The following is an 18,777-nucleotide window of genomic DNA, read 5'->3' as shown; positions in this document are numbered from 1 at the left end:
GAGTGTTGTATTTCAGTCTTTTATGGTCTAATGTAGGTTCACGTTACTGTTGGTGGTGGATCCGTCTGTTTGCTGCTTCCTCTCTCCCTCCAGCCTCACATCCTCTTTCCTCATCTTCCCACTCTTAGAATGACTCTGTCGAACAGCAGGTGGAAGTGACGTAACGCCACGATCAGAGATCTGAACTTCCCAAAGTCAGGTCACAGATGTCACGCTCTGTTGGGAACGATGAAGTTATGAAAGCTGATCGTCGTCGTCTTTTCTGCTTCTGACAGTCAGACGTTTTAATGGTCCGACCGCCCGTCACACCGGCTCCGTTCTTCAGAAGCGTCAGTTTGTGTTATAACCCGGTGTTTTTCTATTAATCTACATGAAAGACAAAAAACAACTCCCTGTGGATCTTGTCATTTTCCAGTTGGACAACATGACAGATTTACTGCGTCACGTAGAAGACGTCGCCGAGTTTCACACTCTTCCCTTAAAACAAACCAACATTGGAAATCATATTAGTTGAGCAGCCGACTGTGTTTCTGTTCCCGGTCGATGAACCAGTCAACCGGTGCGTCCTTGATTTTTTTCTCAGACAAATGAGTAAATGCTGGAGTTGTGTCTTTTGTCGATCACGTTCAGATCGTTGTCGGCTGCAGATCAGCTGGTAGACGCATGTCGGTTATTGATCCCCAGATGGTTCCAAAAGACTTTAATCAGCATTTCAAACCAGTGAGGAATGTGAGTCTGTGTTTGTTATCACGTGTCAGCAGTTATGAGCCTTCAGAGGTGTTATGACTATTCATGAATTCATATTTATTGCTAGGAAATCAAAATGATGGTCTTTGTTGAGAGCACAGTGGAGTGACGGACATTGGCCTGATTTGGTTCTTCTGGCGAGGTCGTAACAGGGAACTTTGTCTTCTAGTCAACACAAGTGACATTGACGGAAGTGGTCTGTTGTCGCTGCAGGTCGGGTCACAGGAAGTACAGCCTGGGTCGCCCCGATCAGCGAGACCTGAGCGAGAACCTGGCGGCCACCCAGGGCCTGGCCGACATGATCACCGAGGCCCAGAGACTCTTCCAGGTGCCAAACTGTGCAGCGGCTTTTTACTTGTTTTCTTTACAGCAGAGAAACTTCTTGAGACGAATCATCTTCTTCTGTAGCTTCCAGAGTTTTGGCCCCGTCGGTGTCCGAGTGCTGCAGAGGACGTCCCGTCTGAGGGAGGAGGGCAGAGAAGGAACCAGCTGCAGCGGATCACCCAGCTCCTCCTGAGGGAGGCCAGGGAGAAGAGCCGAGGCTGGGAGAGCCGCCCGGCTCCGGAGCTCGTGGAGCTGTCCTCCAAGAAGGTGAGAGGGGGAGGTCCACGTCCGAGTCCCAGCGATCCACACTGAGCTGCAGTGTCGCGCCCCAGTGGTTCAACCGCTGTAACAATCATCACGTCTGTCCTCAGGTGGACGACGGCTGCCCGCTGTGGATGTGGCGCGGCTCCGTGGAGGTGGACGCCCCCCAGGAGGAGCTGCTCCACCGGCTGCTGAGGGAGCAGCAGCTGTGGGAGGGACGTCTGCGTCAGGCCGCCGTGGTCCAGACCGTGTCCCGGGACACTGAAGTCTACCGCTACCTCCTCCAGGCCCCGGGTCACGGCCTGGTCTGCCGGCCCCCACAGGAGCACCTGCTGCTCAGGTAATGAGGCATCACGGGCCTTCAGGGGAATAGTCTTGTGTTTTGTGGTAATATCATCATCATCATCATCATCTCCCTCCTCCTCTTACTCAGGACGTGGCAGGCCGACCCGACCTCCGGGCCTCTGTACCTGACCTCCGTCTCCACCGACGACCCCGAGGTGCCGGTGGACGGGGTCAGAGTTCACGTGCACGCCTGCCTCTACGTGCTGGAGCCGACAGGAAGCAGGAAGACGCGGCTGACGCACGTCTGTCGCACGGACACCAGGTGAGGACGGACCGACAGGAAGTGGCAGAGTTTCTGCTCCTTTTATTGTATATAAACATAGATATGTATAAAATAAATCATGCAACACCAGAACTAGAAGTCATATCTCTGAGCTCCATCTGTGTGGAACTAACTTCTTCTCCTGCAGTGTTTTAAAAATGAATAAGTAAAATGTTTATTCTGGGAGACGAACACGACTTCACCTCAAACGGCCTTTACGCACGATGTGATCTTCCATCTTACCGTCTGGTTTATAATAACAGTTATGGAAACATCGTCCTGTCGTTTACTGCCCGTTAAACCTTCTACGGACCTTTGTTTCCCTGCGTCTGGTCTTGCAGGGGTCGGTCCCCCGAGTGGCACAACCGAGCGTTCGGACGCCTGCTGGCCTCCGGACTCGTGGCCGTCAGGGACTCGTTCAGACGACACGACCGCGAGACCAAGATCTGAGTCGCTGGAGGAACGAGGACCGTTCACACGATTTTGCACTAATCAGGTAAAACTCGCCCTCGACTGTAAACCAGCCGAGGCCCTGCTGCTTCTCTGCTGCCGCTGCTCCACGTCACACCAGCTTGGACGAAGAGCTGAGGCCCGATGTGACGCTGACCGTTGAGATGAAGCGAGCGGACGTTGTGGTAAAACTCCCGTCCCGTCTGGACGAACGCAGGAAACAGATGATTTGAGACGCCAGACTTCAGAGAGGACGGACACTGTCGTGTCACAGACAGACACATGGACGGTGAAGCCACTCGACGACGACAGGATGTCTGAGGTTTCAGAGACGAGCGATATCTACCTGCACTGGACGACGACGCGGCGGCGGGACGAGACTTTCATTACAGTTGTATTTATTCTCCTGAGTGTTAAATCTTTAAATATGTTTCAAAGTCAAGAAAAATGTTCATGAGTCAAATTCTTCATTTTATTTAACTTAATGTATATTATAATTATATAAATACAGATTCATTATCATCCACACGTGTTGATTTAATTTAGAGCTTATAAGAAAATCGTGATCTTTTTTTGTGTGAAAAATCTAAATTTATCAGAATTAAAATGTTTATTTCTCTCTCCACTAGTTCTCTCTCTCTCTCTCTCTCTCTCTCCTGGGTCTCGTCGCCGAGCAGATTAGCGACTGTAATTTCGGGGAGAGGAGGTGGGAGGGGGTGAGGATCCTCACTGTGCCACTGAAGCACGACAGATTAATTTGCTCTTCAACTCTTTCTCTTACGTGGCGACGCCCACTCGTGACCAAATTGCACGAAGCTCATTTACATATCGCGTGGATTCATGTATGTGTGTGTGTGTGTGTGTGTGTGTGTGTGTGTGTGTGTGTGTGTGTGTGTGTGTGTGTGTGTGTGTGTGTGTGTGTGTGATGATCGTCAGGTCGATGATAAAACACTCGCCAGGCGGCGAGGACGTGGAGCCGCTGGCGGGTGTTTAAGGAGGAAGAGGAATAATTTATGCAAATTACAAAACGAGCAGCAGCGACGACGCTCCTGCAGCAGATTTTAATTCTGTACGTTCTGTTTCCTCCATATGGTTCAAACACGGCGACCTGAACTCTGGATGAACTCCAGGTCAAAGGTTAAAGTCTGGAACCCGACGATCACAGGTTCAATCCCGTGTTTGAACAATGTGGCAGGTCGTCGTGGCTTTTCAGACGCTTTTACCTCGAGGTTTTACATTTCAGAGCCAATTCACAGAACGAGTTCAGTCTCAGGACGAGTTCAGTCTCAGGACGAGTTCAGTCTCAGGACGAGTTCAGTCTCAGGACGAGTTCAGTCTCAGGACCAGTTCAGTCTCAGGACCAGTTCAGTCTCAGAACGAGTTCAGTCTCAGGACCAGTTCAGTCTCAGGACCAGTTCAGTCTCAGGACGAGTTCAGTCTCAGAACGAGTTCAGTCTCAGGACGAGTTCAGTCTCAGGACGAGTTCAGTCTCAGGACGAGTTCAGTCTCAGGACGAGTTCAGTCTCAGGACGAGTTCAGTCTCAGGACGAGTTCAGTCTCAGGACCAGTTCAGTCTCAGGACCAGTTCAGTCTCAGAACGAGTTCAGTCTCGTCGCCCGTGATTTCGGCCCAAGCAGGAAGCGGTTTTCTGTTTTTTTCCCCAGAGAATTGAGGGAAGAACCTGCAGAACGCCGCCTGCTCCGTCAGAGACGAGCGGGTGAAGAACACGGAGCGTTTAGCAGCTAAAGAGTCGGATTCTTCTTCTCAGAGAAACTCAATCGGAACAAAAAGCAGAATGAAGGGTTAGAAAAACTAGTTTCTATCGTTGTTTCTACTTTGACTTAAATCTGCGGTAATTTACTGTTCTGAATCCACACTAGATTAGACGACGATACAACAGATGTAAATTACTGCAGCTTTAAGTATTAAGGTCTATAGACTTTACAGAACCTGAGTAGATCCACACTTACTGTACGAACCTCTGGTCTGAAACACCAGGACGTCCCAGATCTTCCTCCCTCCGGAGATCAGAACCACTCAGGCTTTGAACCCCGTCACCAGCCTGACGGAGGGGACATCATCTGGGACACGAGGGGAGGGGACATCATCTGGGACACGAGGGGAGGGGACATCATCTGGGACACGGAGGGGAGGGGACATCATCTGGGACACGGAGGGGAGGGGACATCATCTGGGACACGAGGGGAGGGGACATCATCTGGGACACGAGGGGAGGGGACATCATCTGAGACACGGAGGGGGAGGGGACATCATCTGGGACACGAGGGGAGGGGACATCATCTGGGACACGAGGGGAGGGGACATCATCTGGGACACGAGGGGAGGGGACATCATCTGGAACACGAGGGGAGGGGACATCATCTGGGACACGAGGGGAGGGGACATCATCTGGGACACGAGGGGAGGGGACATCATCTGAGACACGGAGGGGGAGGGGACATCATCTGGGACACGAGGGGAGGGGACATCATCTGGGACACGAGGGGAGGGGACATCATCTGGGACACGAGGGGAGGGGACATCATCTGGGACACGAGGGGAGGGGACATCATCTGGGACACGAGGGGAGGGGACATCATCTGGGACACGAGGGGAGGGGACATCATCGGGGACACGAGGGGAGGGGACGTCATCTGGGACACCAGGGGAGGGGACATCATCTGGGACACCAGGGGAGGGGACATCATCTGGGACACGGAGGGGGGAGGGGACATCATCGGGGACGGGACATCATCTGGGACACGGAGGGGAGGGGACATCATCTGAGGCACAAGGGGAGGGGACATCGTCGGGGACACGAGGGGAAGGGACATCATCTGGAACACAAGGGGAGGAGGGGACATCATCTGAGACACAAGGGGAGGGGACATCGTCGGGGACACGAGGGGAGGGGACATCATCTGGAACACAAGGGGAGGAGGGGACATCATCTGAGACACAAGGGGAGGAGGGGACATCGTCGGGGACACGAGGGGAGGGGACATCATCTGAGACACGGAGGGGGAGGGGACATCATCTGGAACACAAGGGGAGGAGGGGACATCATCTGAGACACGAGGGGAGGGGACATCGTCGGGGACACGAGGGGAGGGGACATCATCTGAGACACGGAGGGGGAGGGGACATCATCTGGAACACAAGGGGAGGAGGGGACATCATCTGAGACACAAGGGGAGGGGACATCATCTGGAACACAAGGGGAGGAGGGGACATCATCTGAGACACGGAGGGGGAGGGGACATCATCTGAGACACGAGGGGAGGAGGGGACATCATCGGGGACACGAGGGGAGGAGCTGACGAATGTTTCAAGAAGCTGCCGCGGGAGTTATTGTCTGAAAGACAGAAACTGAGATCAGCCACAGAGAGACGAGCACGAAGAAGAGAAGATACATCTCCTCTGTCACAGACGGGTCACGCACACAGATTCAGGAGACGATGATCCACTCGGCACGAAGCTGCTGTTGGACCACGACTCGTACGTCTGTGGAAGAGGAAGTGTTGCTGGGTGAGCGATCTCAGGCTCGTGTGATGTATAATTAACTTCACCATGTGGGTTTGTTTTGCTTCGCACTTTGATTTTCCCTCGAACAAAACCCATTTACTCTCTGGCGTCGTGGGAGGCACCGGCGTGATTGCACTGTTCTCTGAAAAAAGCAGCTCGAGCAAAGTGAGACTTTCTACATGTCGGAGTCTGGAGGCGGGAAAAAGCAATTAACAGTAGAAACACAATCAGAACCGTCGACACACGGAGACTCGTGTTATGTGATTAAAGCGTTTTACACACAACTGTGTGACACGTCCTCGTTCATTTCAATGAACTGGAGGTTGATCGGAGGCTGCGAATAAAGATGGCCGACGCGTTACAGTGAGATCTCTGGTTTTAAACTTTAAGATCCGCAATCTGAAAATGATCGACAGAAAACTGTGATGTTTCATCTTGGTTCTTTAATAAAAAAAACTCTTAACATGAGACTATAATTGATGATCAGTAATCATGATTTGGTGAAAATGATCAAAGTCCAGTTTCAGATGTGACTCATGATTTTTTTAATCTTCAGCATTTATCATCATTGTCACGTCTTCCTCAATGATGGACAAAGATGCAGGTGGGCGGGGTCACTGTGACATCACATCCTGTGGACGGGGTTGAGGCCCAGGATTTCGAAGCCTTTCTCCATGATGGCGGCCGTTGCTTCACAGAGCAGCATCCTCCACATGTTCACCTTCACCACCTCCCCTGGACACAAACACACAGACGACACGTTCAACGTTTTAATTCTTTACGAATAAAGTTTGCGTCTGAGTCTGTGTTTACGTCTCGTACCCGTCTGCCGGTCCTTCTCCACGCAGTAGCAGCTGTCGTAGAACTCGGTGAAGGTGGTGGCGAGCTCGTACAGGAAGTCGCAGAGCGTGTGCAGCAGCAGGTCGTCCAGGATCTTCTGCAGGATCTCGGGGAAGCGCAGGATGCACTTGCCCAGCTTCCACTCCTTCTCGTGGTCCAGGACCAGCTCGGTGGTCTCCGCCGCCTTCCTCAGCGTCGCCTCGTCGATGTTGGCGAGACGAGCGATGGACCTGCGGGAAATCACACAAACGACCGTCAGGAAGAGTCTGGATCTGGATCTGAGGCGGGAAACCTGCGACCTTCAGGATCTGACCTCAGAGTTTCAGTTTTCTTAACGATTAATCGGAGCAATAATCCTCAGATTAACTGAACTCGTAGCTTGAAGTCCTTGACACAGAATCTATTGAGCTCAGCCTCGGAGGGTTTTGGCTACAAGTTGCCATCGTGTTCAACAAGTTGAGCAACGTCCCCGAGGTTTAGACAAAGTCTCAGTTTCTGTATTCTGCTCTCGAGAGGCTGAGAGCTGAACAGGGACGACTGCTCTCGACCAACCAGCTGACAATCAGGAGGATCCATCTTCTCTGAAACCTCCAGGTCCGACAGCTCCGGGGAGGAGGAGGATCGACTCGATGGACGGGATAAGGAGGTGAGAGACTAATTAATCCTCTGCCACAATCTCCCAGGAGGACGAGCGAGGCTGATGGAACCGGTGCAGCAGGCGAGACAGAACTTTACTTTAACACTCTGAGACTCGTCCCAAAGGGAGTCGGCGAGCTCGTCGGTTTGAGCATCTTGTGTTTCCTGATTGATAAATGTCGTCTGCACGTTTTCATCACTTTTACTACCTCACAAGTGATCCGAGTCAGAGAATGTCCAGTAAATTGACTCCCCACGTGTCAGACGCATCCTCACATCAGTCTTCTTAACAATCTTCTGTGCTAACGCTAGCTTGTTCACATGACTAACATTCGCACGTTCAACTCAATGAAACACGTTTTACACTTGTAAACACACTTGAAATCTAAAACACACCAGATAAATATCTAAAGACACATTTTAAAAACGTCTTTGTTACATCACTGGATGTTGCTATTATGTTAGCACGTAACATGTTAGCATGTTGACATTTGCATAACGTTAGATCAGTAATCTTACATTTATCACTCCTTACCATGTAGTGTGATAGCATGCTAAATGTTTTAATATGCTAGCATGCTACTAATATCAGAGGTAACCTTCGCTTAGAGCTACAGCTTCTGATGCTAGTGATGCTAGTGAGTAGATCAGTAACGTTGATCCTCTGGGGACCATGAACGTCACATATCCAGTATCGTGGTGCGCGTGGCAGCGAGCGCTCACCGGATGCGGGTGAGGGCGTAGAGGAGGTACGCCGCCGTGTTGCCCCGGTCGTCCAGCATCTTGTCGAAGGAGAAGACGTAGTCGTTGATGCGGTTGTGCGACAGATCGGCGTATTTGATGCAACCGAACGCCACCGACCTCTGAGCTCTGATCAGCTCCTCTGGCGTCAGGACCTGAAGAGACAGTCGAGTTTACAGAGTTCACAATCTGTCTTATCACCATTTCCCGTCCAGAAGATACTCTTTAAGGCATGAAAGAAAAAATTAATCACATAAACTGGAGCGTTAATCAGCTTGTAATGACTGAAAGCAGCACTTCACCTTATACTTCTATCAGCGAGAGCAGCGAGTCCAGTTCCATACAAATAATGAATCAGAATTTCTGGCCCCGGGCAAAGATTAAATTGACTTATTAAGTCGTAGTCTTCCCTTGATCCGTGCGAGTGAACAGAATTCGACGAGGGGGATTATGGAGGAGGATCTTTAATGATGGTGATTTGATTAGAAAACAACAGAAACTCACAGTCGACCGAGACGTAACGGAGCGAGGGAAGATGTGACCTGACAGGAAGTCAGCGACCATTCAGGAAGTTCACAGTGAATTTGTACACATGGTTTTTAAACTCTACAGCTACAGTTCGTTATCCGTCTACGAACTTGCCCGGTGATTTGAGTCACAGACTAAAATTCGGTTGTGTCGCTTATGTGGTATTTATATAGTGACGTAGAACAGACTTCAGGGCCGTGGAGTCTGAACGGCAGGTCGAGAACCGACCATGGTGCCGATCGAAGTACATTGGCATCGCGGCGTTCTAATCTGTAGAAATTTAAACAGTGACAAATTTCCGTACCTACGAGTGGGCTCACACTCCGGACCACTGGGTGGCGATGACGAGCCCGGAAGCTGAAGACGAAGAAGAAACTAACGTGACGACGTAACGTCACGAGTCGGGTTAAATCTATCGAAGGTCGACGCAGACGACGCTCGCCGCCATATTTGTGACACGATGTGACGTTAGCAAGTTAGCGTGTTAGCACCTGACATCTTCATCACCGTCTTCAGCTGATTGATCTGCTCGTGGGATTAAGTCGCTGTTGGTGTCAACAACAGAGAACAAAGTAACCGAGAGACGGTAGCGAGATATTCCAGGTATCGGTACCAAACACTAGTAGCATCAAAATAATTTCCCAGGTGTAATTTAAAGATGGAAGAGTCACGACGTTGTCTTCATTTAATACCAAATATAAAGACTCTTTCTCCGCTTGATAAAGAATTTAATTTAGTTCTCAGAGTAGCGGCGGATTATTTCTCTGACGAGTCCCAGCAGGTCACAGAGGTCGAGGTGCAGTGTGACACAACAGGAGTGAAAACTCTTAGACAGAAGAACAGAACGGAGCTTAGAACAATTTGCAGGGAACAAATGTTGGGAGCAGCAGTTGTGGGCGGAGGTTCACGGAGGTTTGTTTTAATGAGGCAGGGTGAGAGCAGATGGTAGACGACGTGGGCACCGACCCAGACACAGAGCCAAGAGCCAGAAGCTCCCGCAGGGAAACGGTGCTGGCAACCGGATCACCGGCAACCGGATCACCGGCAACCGGATCACCGGCAACCGGATCACCGGCAAACCTCCTGAGCATCACAACCGTCGCAGTTCAACTGGAAGTCACCAGGAGTGGGACCTCTGCACCTAGAGAACAACCTCCAGCGGGCAGGTTCCCCCTCGTCTTTAATTCAAACACGTCGACGTCAAATTAAGAGAAAAGTCAAGACATTTGCTGTGAAGTGATTCTCCTACGGGTCTTGTAGGTCGAGTGTCTGCGGCTCGCTACAGGCGCAGGAGGTTCTTGTTCCCGCCATGTCAATCCCCTTCGCCCTCGTCTTCAAATAAAGTCACCAAAAGGATCTTTCAGAAACAAATAGTTTTTCTCTTGGACTCAAACAGAAACGACGAGCGTCGGCTGAAGACACGGGGAAGTTTGCGCTCGCACAAGATACAGGAAGAAGGAAACGATGAAAAGACGGCGTGGCGTCCTCAGAGCTCCGCAGACGAAGAGACGGCGTTCGTTTCAGTCCAGGTCTCCTCCTCCGGACGCTCGACTCGGATCGTTCAGGGCGAGGAACGAGAAGAGACGGGAGAGACGGTCGTTACTGTAAAATGAGCCTCGTGGGATGAGATCGAGCTGCTCTCTGGACCGAGCGGCTGCTTATCAAAGCTTGACACAAAATATTGATATGAAAATGATTCTCAAACGAGCTGAAATAATAATGTGCAATATTTCTGCCAGAGATGATTCCAGCAGAGCGACGACGACGAGGGTTTCTGTCGTTGAGTCTCTGCAGTTATTCTGAGGAGGAATTAGAGGAAGTTAAATATTCAGAGAAGAAATGTTGAAGCCCCGAGGAGTCGACTTCTTCCTCCGCTCCACTTTGTTGTTTCACCCTCAAACTTATTTCTTCTCCGAAAAACATAGAGGAGTTCGTTTTCACCAATTTAAATCTCCTCCGTTGTGACGTGAAGAAACAAAGTCTCACGAAGTCTCACGACGTGTCGGGTCAAGAAGAAACACTCAAAACCTTTTGCGGTTTGTTTTTCTCTTTGTTCGTGTCTGGTCGGTTCATCCTCTGGGGACAAAAACCAACATCTGTACAGAACTTCATGTGAATTTGTTCCAGGATTTATTAAAGATATTTTTCTCTCTCAGGGCCAAACTGTGACTTTTTGTTTTCTCTTCTAACATCTGACGACTCTTGTTTTACTTCACTTCACTTGTGATCAGGTCAGTTTGAGGTTATCGGACTTGAGTCCCTCATGGGACTCGACCCCCTGGTTGGGGCCTCACTCCAGTGAGGTCAGAGGTCAGACTTTATCCTAGATACAATAATTAACATGAAATAATTATGACGATAACAAGTTGAATGTAATTTGATGATATAACAGAAAGTCACAGGTGAGAAAACTCTGAAAATGTAAATACATTTTGAAGTGAAAGATGAAATAAATTATGTTTGATTCATTTATTAGTCCTCTGTTTCTTTTCTGCATTATTTTATATTTGTGTCTGATTAATCAGACTTGGTGTTTCAGGATCCATCGATCCTCTGGTTGTTCGACTGACAGAAACTTGATTTGGGAAATATTTTAATAATTTATTGTCAATATTCATGTCAATTTCTGGTCCTGGCTGCTGAAACCTGCAGGTTTTATTCTGTTGTACGAATAAAAAACAAACAGTTTGAATCGAATCATCTCGTGCTGTGCGCAACTTTACGGACAAAATGATTATTGGATGTATTGAGAAAGTAATAAGCACATTTAATCAACACTGAAGATGATCTGTAGTTCAGGTCGTAGTTACTATGTAAAGATTATCTGAGCTTTAAAAATGTTTCCTGAGAAAGATTTAAACCGTCTCGACACTTCCACGGGACCAGGAAATGAAAAAAAGATGATGACCAAACTATGTTCCAAACACGAGCACGGATACTTTCTGAGATGATTATCGAAGCATGAAAAATATCTCATATTGTTTCATGTCGTTGACGGCAGAAGGAAACTTCTGATAATATCTGAGTTTATCATAAAGAAACAGACGTGATGTTCTCACCTTGTCTCTCTCCTTGTCCTTCAGTTTGTCCATGGACCTCTTCAGTCCCTCGTCCAGCAGGTCCATCAGTCGCACCGTGTCTCCGGACCGAGTCTTAAACTTCTTCCTGGAATACGAGGAGGCGGTTACCAAGGAAACCAGCAGCACATCCCCGACACGTACAGAACAGTACAAGATGGAAAATTGAGAGCTCATGTTGGGCCTGAGAGAGACGTCGACGTCTCCACGTTCCCGAACAGAACGGCAAAAATTATCACAACAACAAAATATGACATTCTGCTCGTCGACGCCTCGAGGCGAAACATTCTGTAACAATCAAGCAGAACACATTTAATAACCCTGGTGGCTGCGTTAATCTCTTATTGTCTGGTTGAGTTATTATGAAAACAGCGTGAAACATTTCTAATGGACTTTTGAGCAACGCGTAACGTCGCGGGGCCAATTTACTCCCCCTCAGGTCACGGTGGGGCGTTTAGCAGCACTTAGTTATGGCCCCTGGCTCGCTGAATGTCAACCCCTCCACCTCCACCTCCACCCAGCCTCCCCCTCCTCGCCCTTCTCCTCCCGACAATTTATTAAAGGAGAGAAACAACAGCGTGACAGTCGGTGTTCACCGATGAGCGACGCAGTAATCATCACCGCTTAGTGAAACAACTGCGAAGAACAAACGCAGCGAGTTGGAACCACCAACAGAAATAAAATAAAATGACCCAGTTGAAAACTTTTTAATGTCTTGTTCGTGTTTGTAAAGAAATATCTGGTTCACAAAGAACGAGGAGGAGGAGGAGTAGGAGGGGGAAGAGGAAGATCAAGAGAAGAGGATGAGTGTAGGAAGAAGGAGGAATCTCCTGTAGCATTTTGGATTCAGCACTGAACAGGATATTACGACTTTCTGCACTTTTAATAATCAATAAATGATGTTTTGGTACTAAATGGAAGGTGTAAAAAGGTCTGGAGAAATATACATTTAGAAATTAATAAATAGATTATAAGATGCATAAATAAATAAAAAAGACGTCCACAGATCTGTTGTTTTTCAGACACAGGAGATATAAAATCTTCTATTTTTATCCGTGTGAAATTGTTTGAGCTGAAAAAAACAGAAACACGACGTGTGATCTGAAAACGTCACATTTCAACTGTAACTGTCAAATCAAATCAGTTCATACGAGCGACTCGACGATGAATATTTTAATGTCTTTGTGCTTCGATCTGGAGCTCACGTCTGTTGTCAGTGTGTGTGTGTGTGTGTGTGTGTGTGTGTGTGTGTGTGTGTGTGTGTTGAACTCACTTGTCCTCCCCCAGCACCACGCCGAAGCCCGCGTGCTCCACCCGGGTGACCTGGGGGTCGTACCAGCCAATCAGCTGCGCCGCAGCAAACACCACCTGGAAGTGTGTGGCCTGAAGGACACACACATACGCACGCACACGCACGCATGCACACGCACGCACACGCACACGCACGCACGCACGCAGACACACACACACGCACGCTGAGTGACGTCAGGTCTTACATGAAGAGAATATCACTGACTCACACACAACAGAAACAAAGCAGCGTGTCTGTTTTGTTCATGTCAGTGGATATCTAAGATGGAGGGGGCGGAGCTTATGACCCGTACTGCAGCCATCCACCAGGGGGCGTCATCAGTCCGTGACCTCTCCTCACTCACCTGCCCGCTGTCCGTGACGTAGATGATGACGTCTGCCTTCTCGTGGAAAATCCGCTGGCGCAGCGCGGCGAGGTCCGACGTGTCGTACGTGAAGCCGCCGTCCGACTTGACGATGGTGAGCGGGATGGACTGACCCGGGGCGAAGACGATCTTACGACCCTCGTCCAGCTGCATCATGCCTGAGGTCGGAGAAGGAGGGAGGGGAAGAGGTTGATGAAGAAGAGGTGGATGATGAGGGGATGGAGAGAGAGAACATGAGAGCAACGAGAGAAATGGAAGAAATGATGGTTACAAGAGAAAGAGACGGGGGATGTGGGTGAGATTGGAGGAGGAAGTAGAGGAGAGAACGAATGATGAAGGAAGTGCAGGAAAAGAGGAAATGACAAGAAGAGAAAGTAAAAACCAGGAGGGAGAGAAGGGATTTATGAGACGATCCTGACCCCTGGTGGTCGAACTAGGTGAGTGCATGTCAGTTGGATGTGGATGTTTGTCAAAGTTATTATTGGTATATGAATTATTAAAATTATGTTTTACAATGTTATGTGTGACAAGTTAAAAATATCAGACAGATAAACTCTCTTTGTCCAGAAAATGAGATTTACAAAAAAAGGTCTTACCTCGACATAAATAAATCTAAAAGTTCCTCTGACGATCTCGAGGGGAAAAAAAATAAATAAAAAGCTTCCCCCCCTTTGACCTTTGACCAGTTGCACTCTGACCTCTGCTCTCGAACTCCTTCACCACCTCGGTCATCAGCTCCTGGTAGAACGACTCTCCTCTCTCGATGATGTGGATGTCCAGACAGTCGTACACCTTCTGAAACTCTGAAACACACAAATGTTCTGCTAATAAACCTCTTCTGAAAGTATCTGTACTGTCCACAGCTGTGTATTTATTATATTACATTAAATAAACACATCATTTATGATATGACATCATAGCTGTACCTCTCCGGGACACGTCACAGATCAGGTTCCAGGCTTTGATGAACTCCGGCTCTTTGCTCTGCAGCCTGACGACGCACTGGTACGCTCGCTTCTTAAAGTCCTCCTCCTCGTCGAAACGCTTCTTCGACTCCTGGTGAAGAGGAGGAGGAAGAGGAGGACGAGGACAACGAGGAGGACGAGGAGGGAGGGGAGGACAAGGGGGACGGGGAGGAGGAGGAGAGGGAGGAGGAGGGAGAGGACGAGGGGGAGGACGAGGAGGAGGACGAGGACAACGAGGAGGACGAGGAGGGGGGGGACAAGGGGGAGGGGGAGGACGAGGAGGAGGAGGAGGAGGAGGAAGAGGAGGAGGGGGAGGACGAGAAGGAGGAGGAGGAGGGGGACGAGGAGGAGGAGGAGGACGAGGAGGAGGAATGTGTCGAGAAGAGAGAAAAGAGAGGACGACAGGATGGAGAGTGTGGAAACGTTTGTTTTCTTCACCAGGAAGATAATTTTAGTTTCGTCGGTCGACAAATTTTGACATTTTCCAATTATATTTTTGTGTTCACCTGCTTTTCATGAAGCCAAAGTCCAGACAGTTTAAAAAGAAAGTATCACTTGTCTGGACTTTAGAGGCTCCGCATTATTTTATTAACGAACCAACAACCTTCGATAACTCTGATGGATTATAGTTCTTTTTTGCCTCATTATTATTGTTTCCTCTCAGACGGAGACTCTGACTGACCTTGTAGAATCCCTGCAGGTCTCCGATGGGCGGGGAGACGCTCAGGTAGTCTGGGAATTTGTCCTGCAGGTGAGCGATCAGCATCCCGAACTGCGTACCCCAGTCGCCAACGTGGTTCAACCTGCGGGAGCACGAGAAGAAGAAGAAGAAGAAGAAGAGTGAAATATCGCTGTTCTCATGTGCCCTCGTCTTAGAGGACGCAGAGCAGAGATTAGCTTAGCTTAGCACAGTGAGATCAGAACGTGAACCGACCTGAGGACGTCGTAACCCAGGAACTCGAACAGTCGACACATGCTGTCGCCGATAATGGTGGAGCGCAGGTGACCGACGTGCATCTCTTTGGCGATGTTGGGAGACGAGAAGTCCACCACCACCTGAGCAACAGCAACACATATTCAATAACAATATTTTAATAATTCACCAGCTCACTCTGAGAGAAGAAAACTGACATCTCAGGATCTGATGTGAATTCTGATAAAACATAAAGTGATTAAAATCAATATTTGTGTTTGTGCGTCGTCGTCCCCTGACGAACCTTCTTCCTGGCGGCGAGCGGCGGCGGCTGCACGCCGTTGATCAACAGGTTGCTCAACAGTTTGGAGACAAACGTCCTCTTCAGGTGGATGTTGATGAAGCCTGGAGACGAACAGACGAGGAGGAGAACCACGTTGTCGTTTGTTGCTCAGTAAAAACACAAATAAAAATATTTTACATGTTTCTAAAAAAAACGAGATGCAGCGATGAATATTCTCTTCCTGCTGTTTCAAAAAGATGCTCTTTATTCTGTAGATCTGAATACATTTTTACAGTATAATACTTCTCAGTACCTGGTCCTGCGATTTCAGTTTTCTGGACGAGGTCGTTGTCCGGAAGGTTCTGGATGATTTTCTCTGCGATTTCCCTCGGACTCACTTTGACGCCCTTCACCTTCAACATCTGCAGAACAGAAAACACGAGGATTAACGTAAAACCTATTAATTACTCTATATTTACATTTCATGAGCGGCTTCACAACGACGACGAAACACTTTCTGATCACAGATCTGTTTTAATTCTCAGGACAACTTTTGTTTTTAAAATTTTGACTTTGATTCTGACATGTAAATTTCTTTTTTGTGCATTTAACTTATTGAAGAGTAAAAGAGTTCTGTTCTATGATGCTCACGGACCTGGGCCATGGCCATGGCGCTGTTGCACTGGTAGTCTCCGAACTTGGGCTGCTGGTTGGGCGTGACGGCGAGCGGAGGCGCGTCCAGCTCGGGGCACGAGGCTCGAATCGCCTCTCCGAAGATCTGCTGCAGCTGCTGGTTGATGTTCGTCATGGACTTGGTGCAGCGAGTCCGCTCGTCCTGCAGCGTCTGAGGACACACGACGACAGAAGACACGTCAGCTACAGTAACGACTCAGCTCAGATGTGGATTATTACATTTAGCTGCATGAACTCGGCGGCCACTGTTCTCTGAAGAAACACACTTTTATTCTAGAACTAATTATTCCTGTTGTGTGGTTTTGCAAAATGATATCATTAGGGAAAAAAATCAAGTTGTTCTTAAAAAAATGTATGTTACTTTATTTATTTATTTAAAAAACAACACCATTTAAACATATTGGAGTAAATATTGGAGAAAAAAATGTATTTGGTAACATTTTTCAAAAATAATAATTAGAACTTTAATATTTTGTAATATTTTTCAGGAAAAATTCAAGTGTATAATACACTATACAGTTTTGTATTTGTAGTTGTAACTGTATGACTATATCCAATGTGCTCTACTCTAGTACGAGATTCATTTTCTAAGTTTTCGTCTTTATGTTATTATTAAATTAACGATGTCTTTGTAACCTGATCTGATTTAATCTCATTTGATTCTTGTGTGGCTGTAAAACCTGAGTCTGAGGTATTAAGATAACTACAATATCTTCACAAGGAATAAGTCAAAGTAAAAGAAGCTTTGACTCGGGAGCGCCCCCTGCTGCTCTCACCCTCTTCAGGACGTTGAGGCGATACTTCAGTTTGGTGTTTTCCTCCCGCAGCTCGTCCAGATGTGGAGACGAACTCAGGTTCTGTGGATTCTTCAGACTGTCGATCTCTGCAGAGAGACTCCGGATCTCACGCTCCTGACAGAGAAGAAAAGACATTTGATTCCAGTAAGAATATTATTAATAACAGAGGACCAAGTACGGAGCCTTGTGGAACTCCTCAGAAGAATTTAAACTACTGTCGTAACAACAGGAAGTCTAATAGAAGAAGTATGATCAGTTCAGAGTCTTTAAAAAGAACCACCAGGGGGCGCCAACAGTCCACTTCATAAAGATGAGTAACAAACATATTAAAATTATATTGGACTCAAAGTATCAATGAACTTTGGTCTGTAGAGGAAAAATGTCCTCGCACCAGATTCCATTGAAATATTGATGAATTTTAAATTATCTGCTCAACATCTTGACCGTCAGTACAGTTACACAACTTGTTAACAAACAAATAACAACAACAACATCTTCTAGTGAGTTCGGCACAACGAGAAATGTATTCATTAAAAAGAAACACTGGCTACTCGTTGAGGTGTCGTCATTGAGATACGACGTCTTGATTAAAAACATGACAAACCAAATACATACTTTAATAAAACAGAACCGGATATACAGTAATGTATGTTCGCCGAATTTGAGGGAGTTGTGACAACTCTGTCGGAAGCTAGTTCATATTAGGTTTGATCTTGCAGATATTCTGAGAAATAGCCAAAATATTTTAAATTGACAGTTTTTTAAACGGAGTCTGTCGCCGCTCGCCTCCCGGTGTCCGGGGTCTCCCTGCTGTTAGCCTGGCGGCTAACGTTAGCTCCGCAACAACCGGCACTCACCTGCTGCTGCAGCCGGGCGGAGCAGTCTGTCACTGGGTCTCCCATGTTCCAAAACACCGGTGAAGAAGCTCGTCAGCGGCCGAAAGAGTGAAACTCGTGGCTGATGAAACTGAACTTGTGACGAGGAGGAAGAAGAAGTTCACAACTTGGCAACGTCCTTCCGGTGCCGCTTCTTCTTCTTCTACCGGCTAAATAATGATTCGTAAACCTACGGTGCGAAGAGCGTAGCGCCACCTGCTGTCCTGGAGGAGCGGAGGATATTCCAGAGTAAAGTTGAGATTTTTACTAAATATTTTATGTATTTTGTTTTTTTATAAACGAATGGATATTAATCTATATTTTTGTATAAACGTATTTCAATAAATAAATACAAATAAAAATATATTTTGTTTGGTTGGAGCAGGAAACAAGGATTTAACGGACTCTTCTCCGGTGACTGTTCAGTACAGTATGAACAGTACTATTTCTCATGAAATAGTAATCATGAGAAATAGATTACTATTTATAGTTTAATCTGCATACATATAACCATTTTCAAGATTGAATGATATAATGATATTTTTGGTTTATACACCTGAACTTTTCCAAATGTGAATTAAATTATTGAAAGAAGAAAGCATCAAATCATCACATTCTGTATTTGTATGAGTTGAACTGTAGTTCACCTACAATAAAAATATAATCTTCAGCTTTTCTCTAATTATTAAAGGTCCAGTAAATTCTTATTTACCTATAATGAATTTATTGTATTTACGCTGCTGTGGTAAATTACTGCAAACCAAATATCCAAAGCCAAAACCTGAAATAATCTGTTGATTAGTTATTCTTCGTATCAAACAGTTTCTGGTTTAATACTA

At 47.4% G+C, this 18,777-nt stretch overlaps 2 protein-coding genes across 2 annotated transcripts in view; one reads left to right on the top strand and one right to left on the bottom strand.

Annotated features, from left to right (window-relative positions):
* si:dkeyp-23e4.3 (rho GTPase-activating protein 7) overlaps positions 1-3,014 on the top strand; it is a 50,156-nt gene extending 47,142 nt beyond the window's left edge. Inside the window, exons 14-18 of the mRNA XM_047330537.1 lie at positions 961-1,075; positions 1,156-1,338; positions 1,443-1,672; positions 1,766-1,939; positions 2,281-3,014. Coding sequence (XP_047186493.1) covers positions 961-1,075; positions 1,156-1,338; positions 1,443-1,672; positions 1,766-1,939; positions 2,281-2,389 — 811 coding nt within the window. The 3' untranslated portion in view covers positions 2,390-3,014. The remainder of the gene's footprint in view (positions 1-960; positions 1,076-1,155; positions 1,339-1,442; positions 1,673-1,765; positions 1,940-2,280) is intronic.
* A 3,323-nt stretch (positions 3,015-6,337) lies between these two features.
* Positions 6,338-18,090, bottom strand: rars1 (arginyl-tRNA synthetase 1). The gene is made up of 15 exons (XM_035626479.2): positions 17,921-18,090; positions 17,043-17,177; positions 16,229-16,417; positions 15,887-15,995; positions 15,595-15,695; positions 15,312-15,433; positions 15,060-15,180; positions 14,339-14,468; positions 14,111-14,215; positions 13,392-13,570; positions 13,010-13,119; positions 11,719-11,824; positions 8,114-8,286; positions 6,737-6,984; positions 6,338-6,649 (listed from the first exon to the last, which is right to left on the bottom strand). The coding sequence occupies exons 1-15, from the start codon at positions 17,963-17,965 to the stop codon at positions 6,540-6,542; spliced, it is 1,983 nt and encodes a 660-aa protein (XP_035482372.2). The 5' UTR covers positions 17,966-18,090; the 3' UTR covers positions 6,338-6,539.
* Positions 18,091-18,777: the final 687 nt, after the last annotated feature.

This window comes from Scophthalmus maximus, chromosome 2, assembly GCF_022379125.1.
Source record: "Scophthalmus maximus strain ysfricsl-2021 chromosome 2, ASM2237912v1, whole genome shotgun sequence".
NCBI classification, from domain to species: Eukaryota; Metazoa; Chordata; class Actinopteri; order Pleuronectiformes; family Scophthalmidae; genus Scophthalmus; species Scophthalmus maximus.
The sequence above is the reverse complement of the archived record's forward strand: the minus strand, read 5'-3'. Positions and strand labels throughout refer to the sequence as shown.

Bases quoted from the DNA above. Each gene is read 5' to 3' on its own strand.
- rars1 (XM_035626479.2), bottom strand. From the start codon at position 17,965: ATGGGAGACCCAGTGACAGACTGCTCCGCCCGGCTGCAGCAGCAG. The intron at 16,418-17,042 runs GTGAGAGCAGCA...GTGTGTCCTCAG, and splicing joins GCCTCAACGTCCTGAAGAGG to ACGCTGCAGGACGAGCGGAC. The intron at 15,181-15,311 runs GTCGGTTCACGT...GTGCTCCCGCAG, and splicing joins CTGGGTTACGACGTCCTCAG to GTTGAACCACGTTGGCGACT.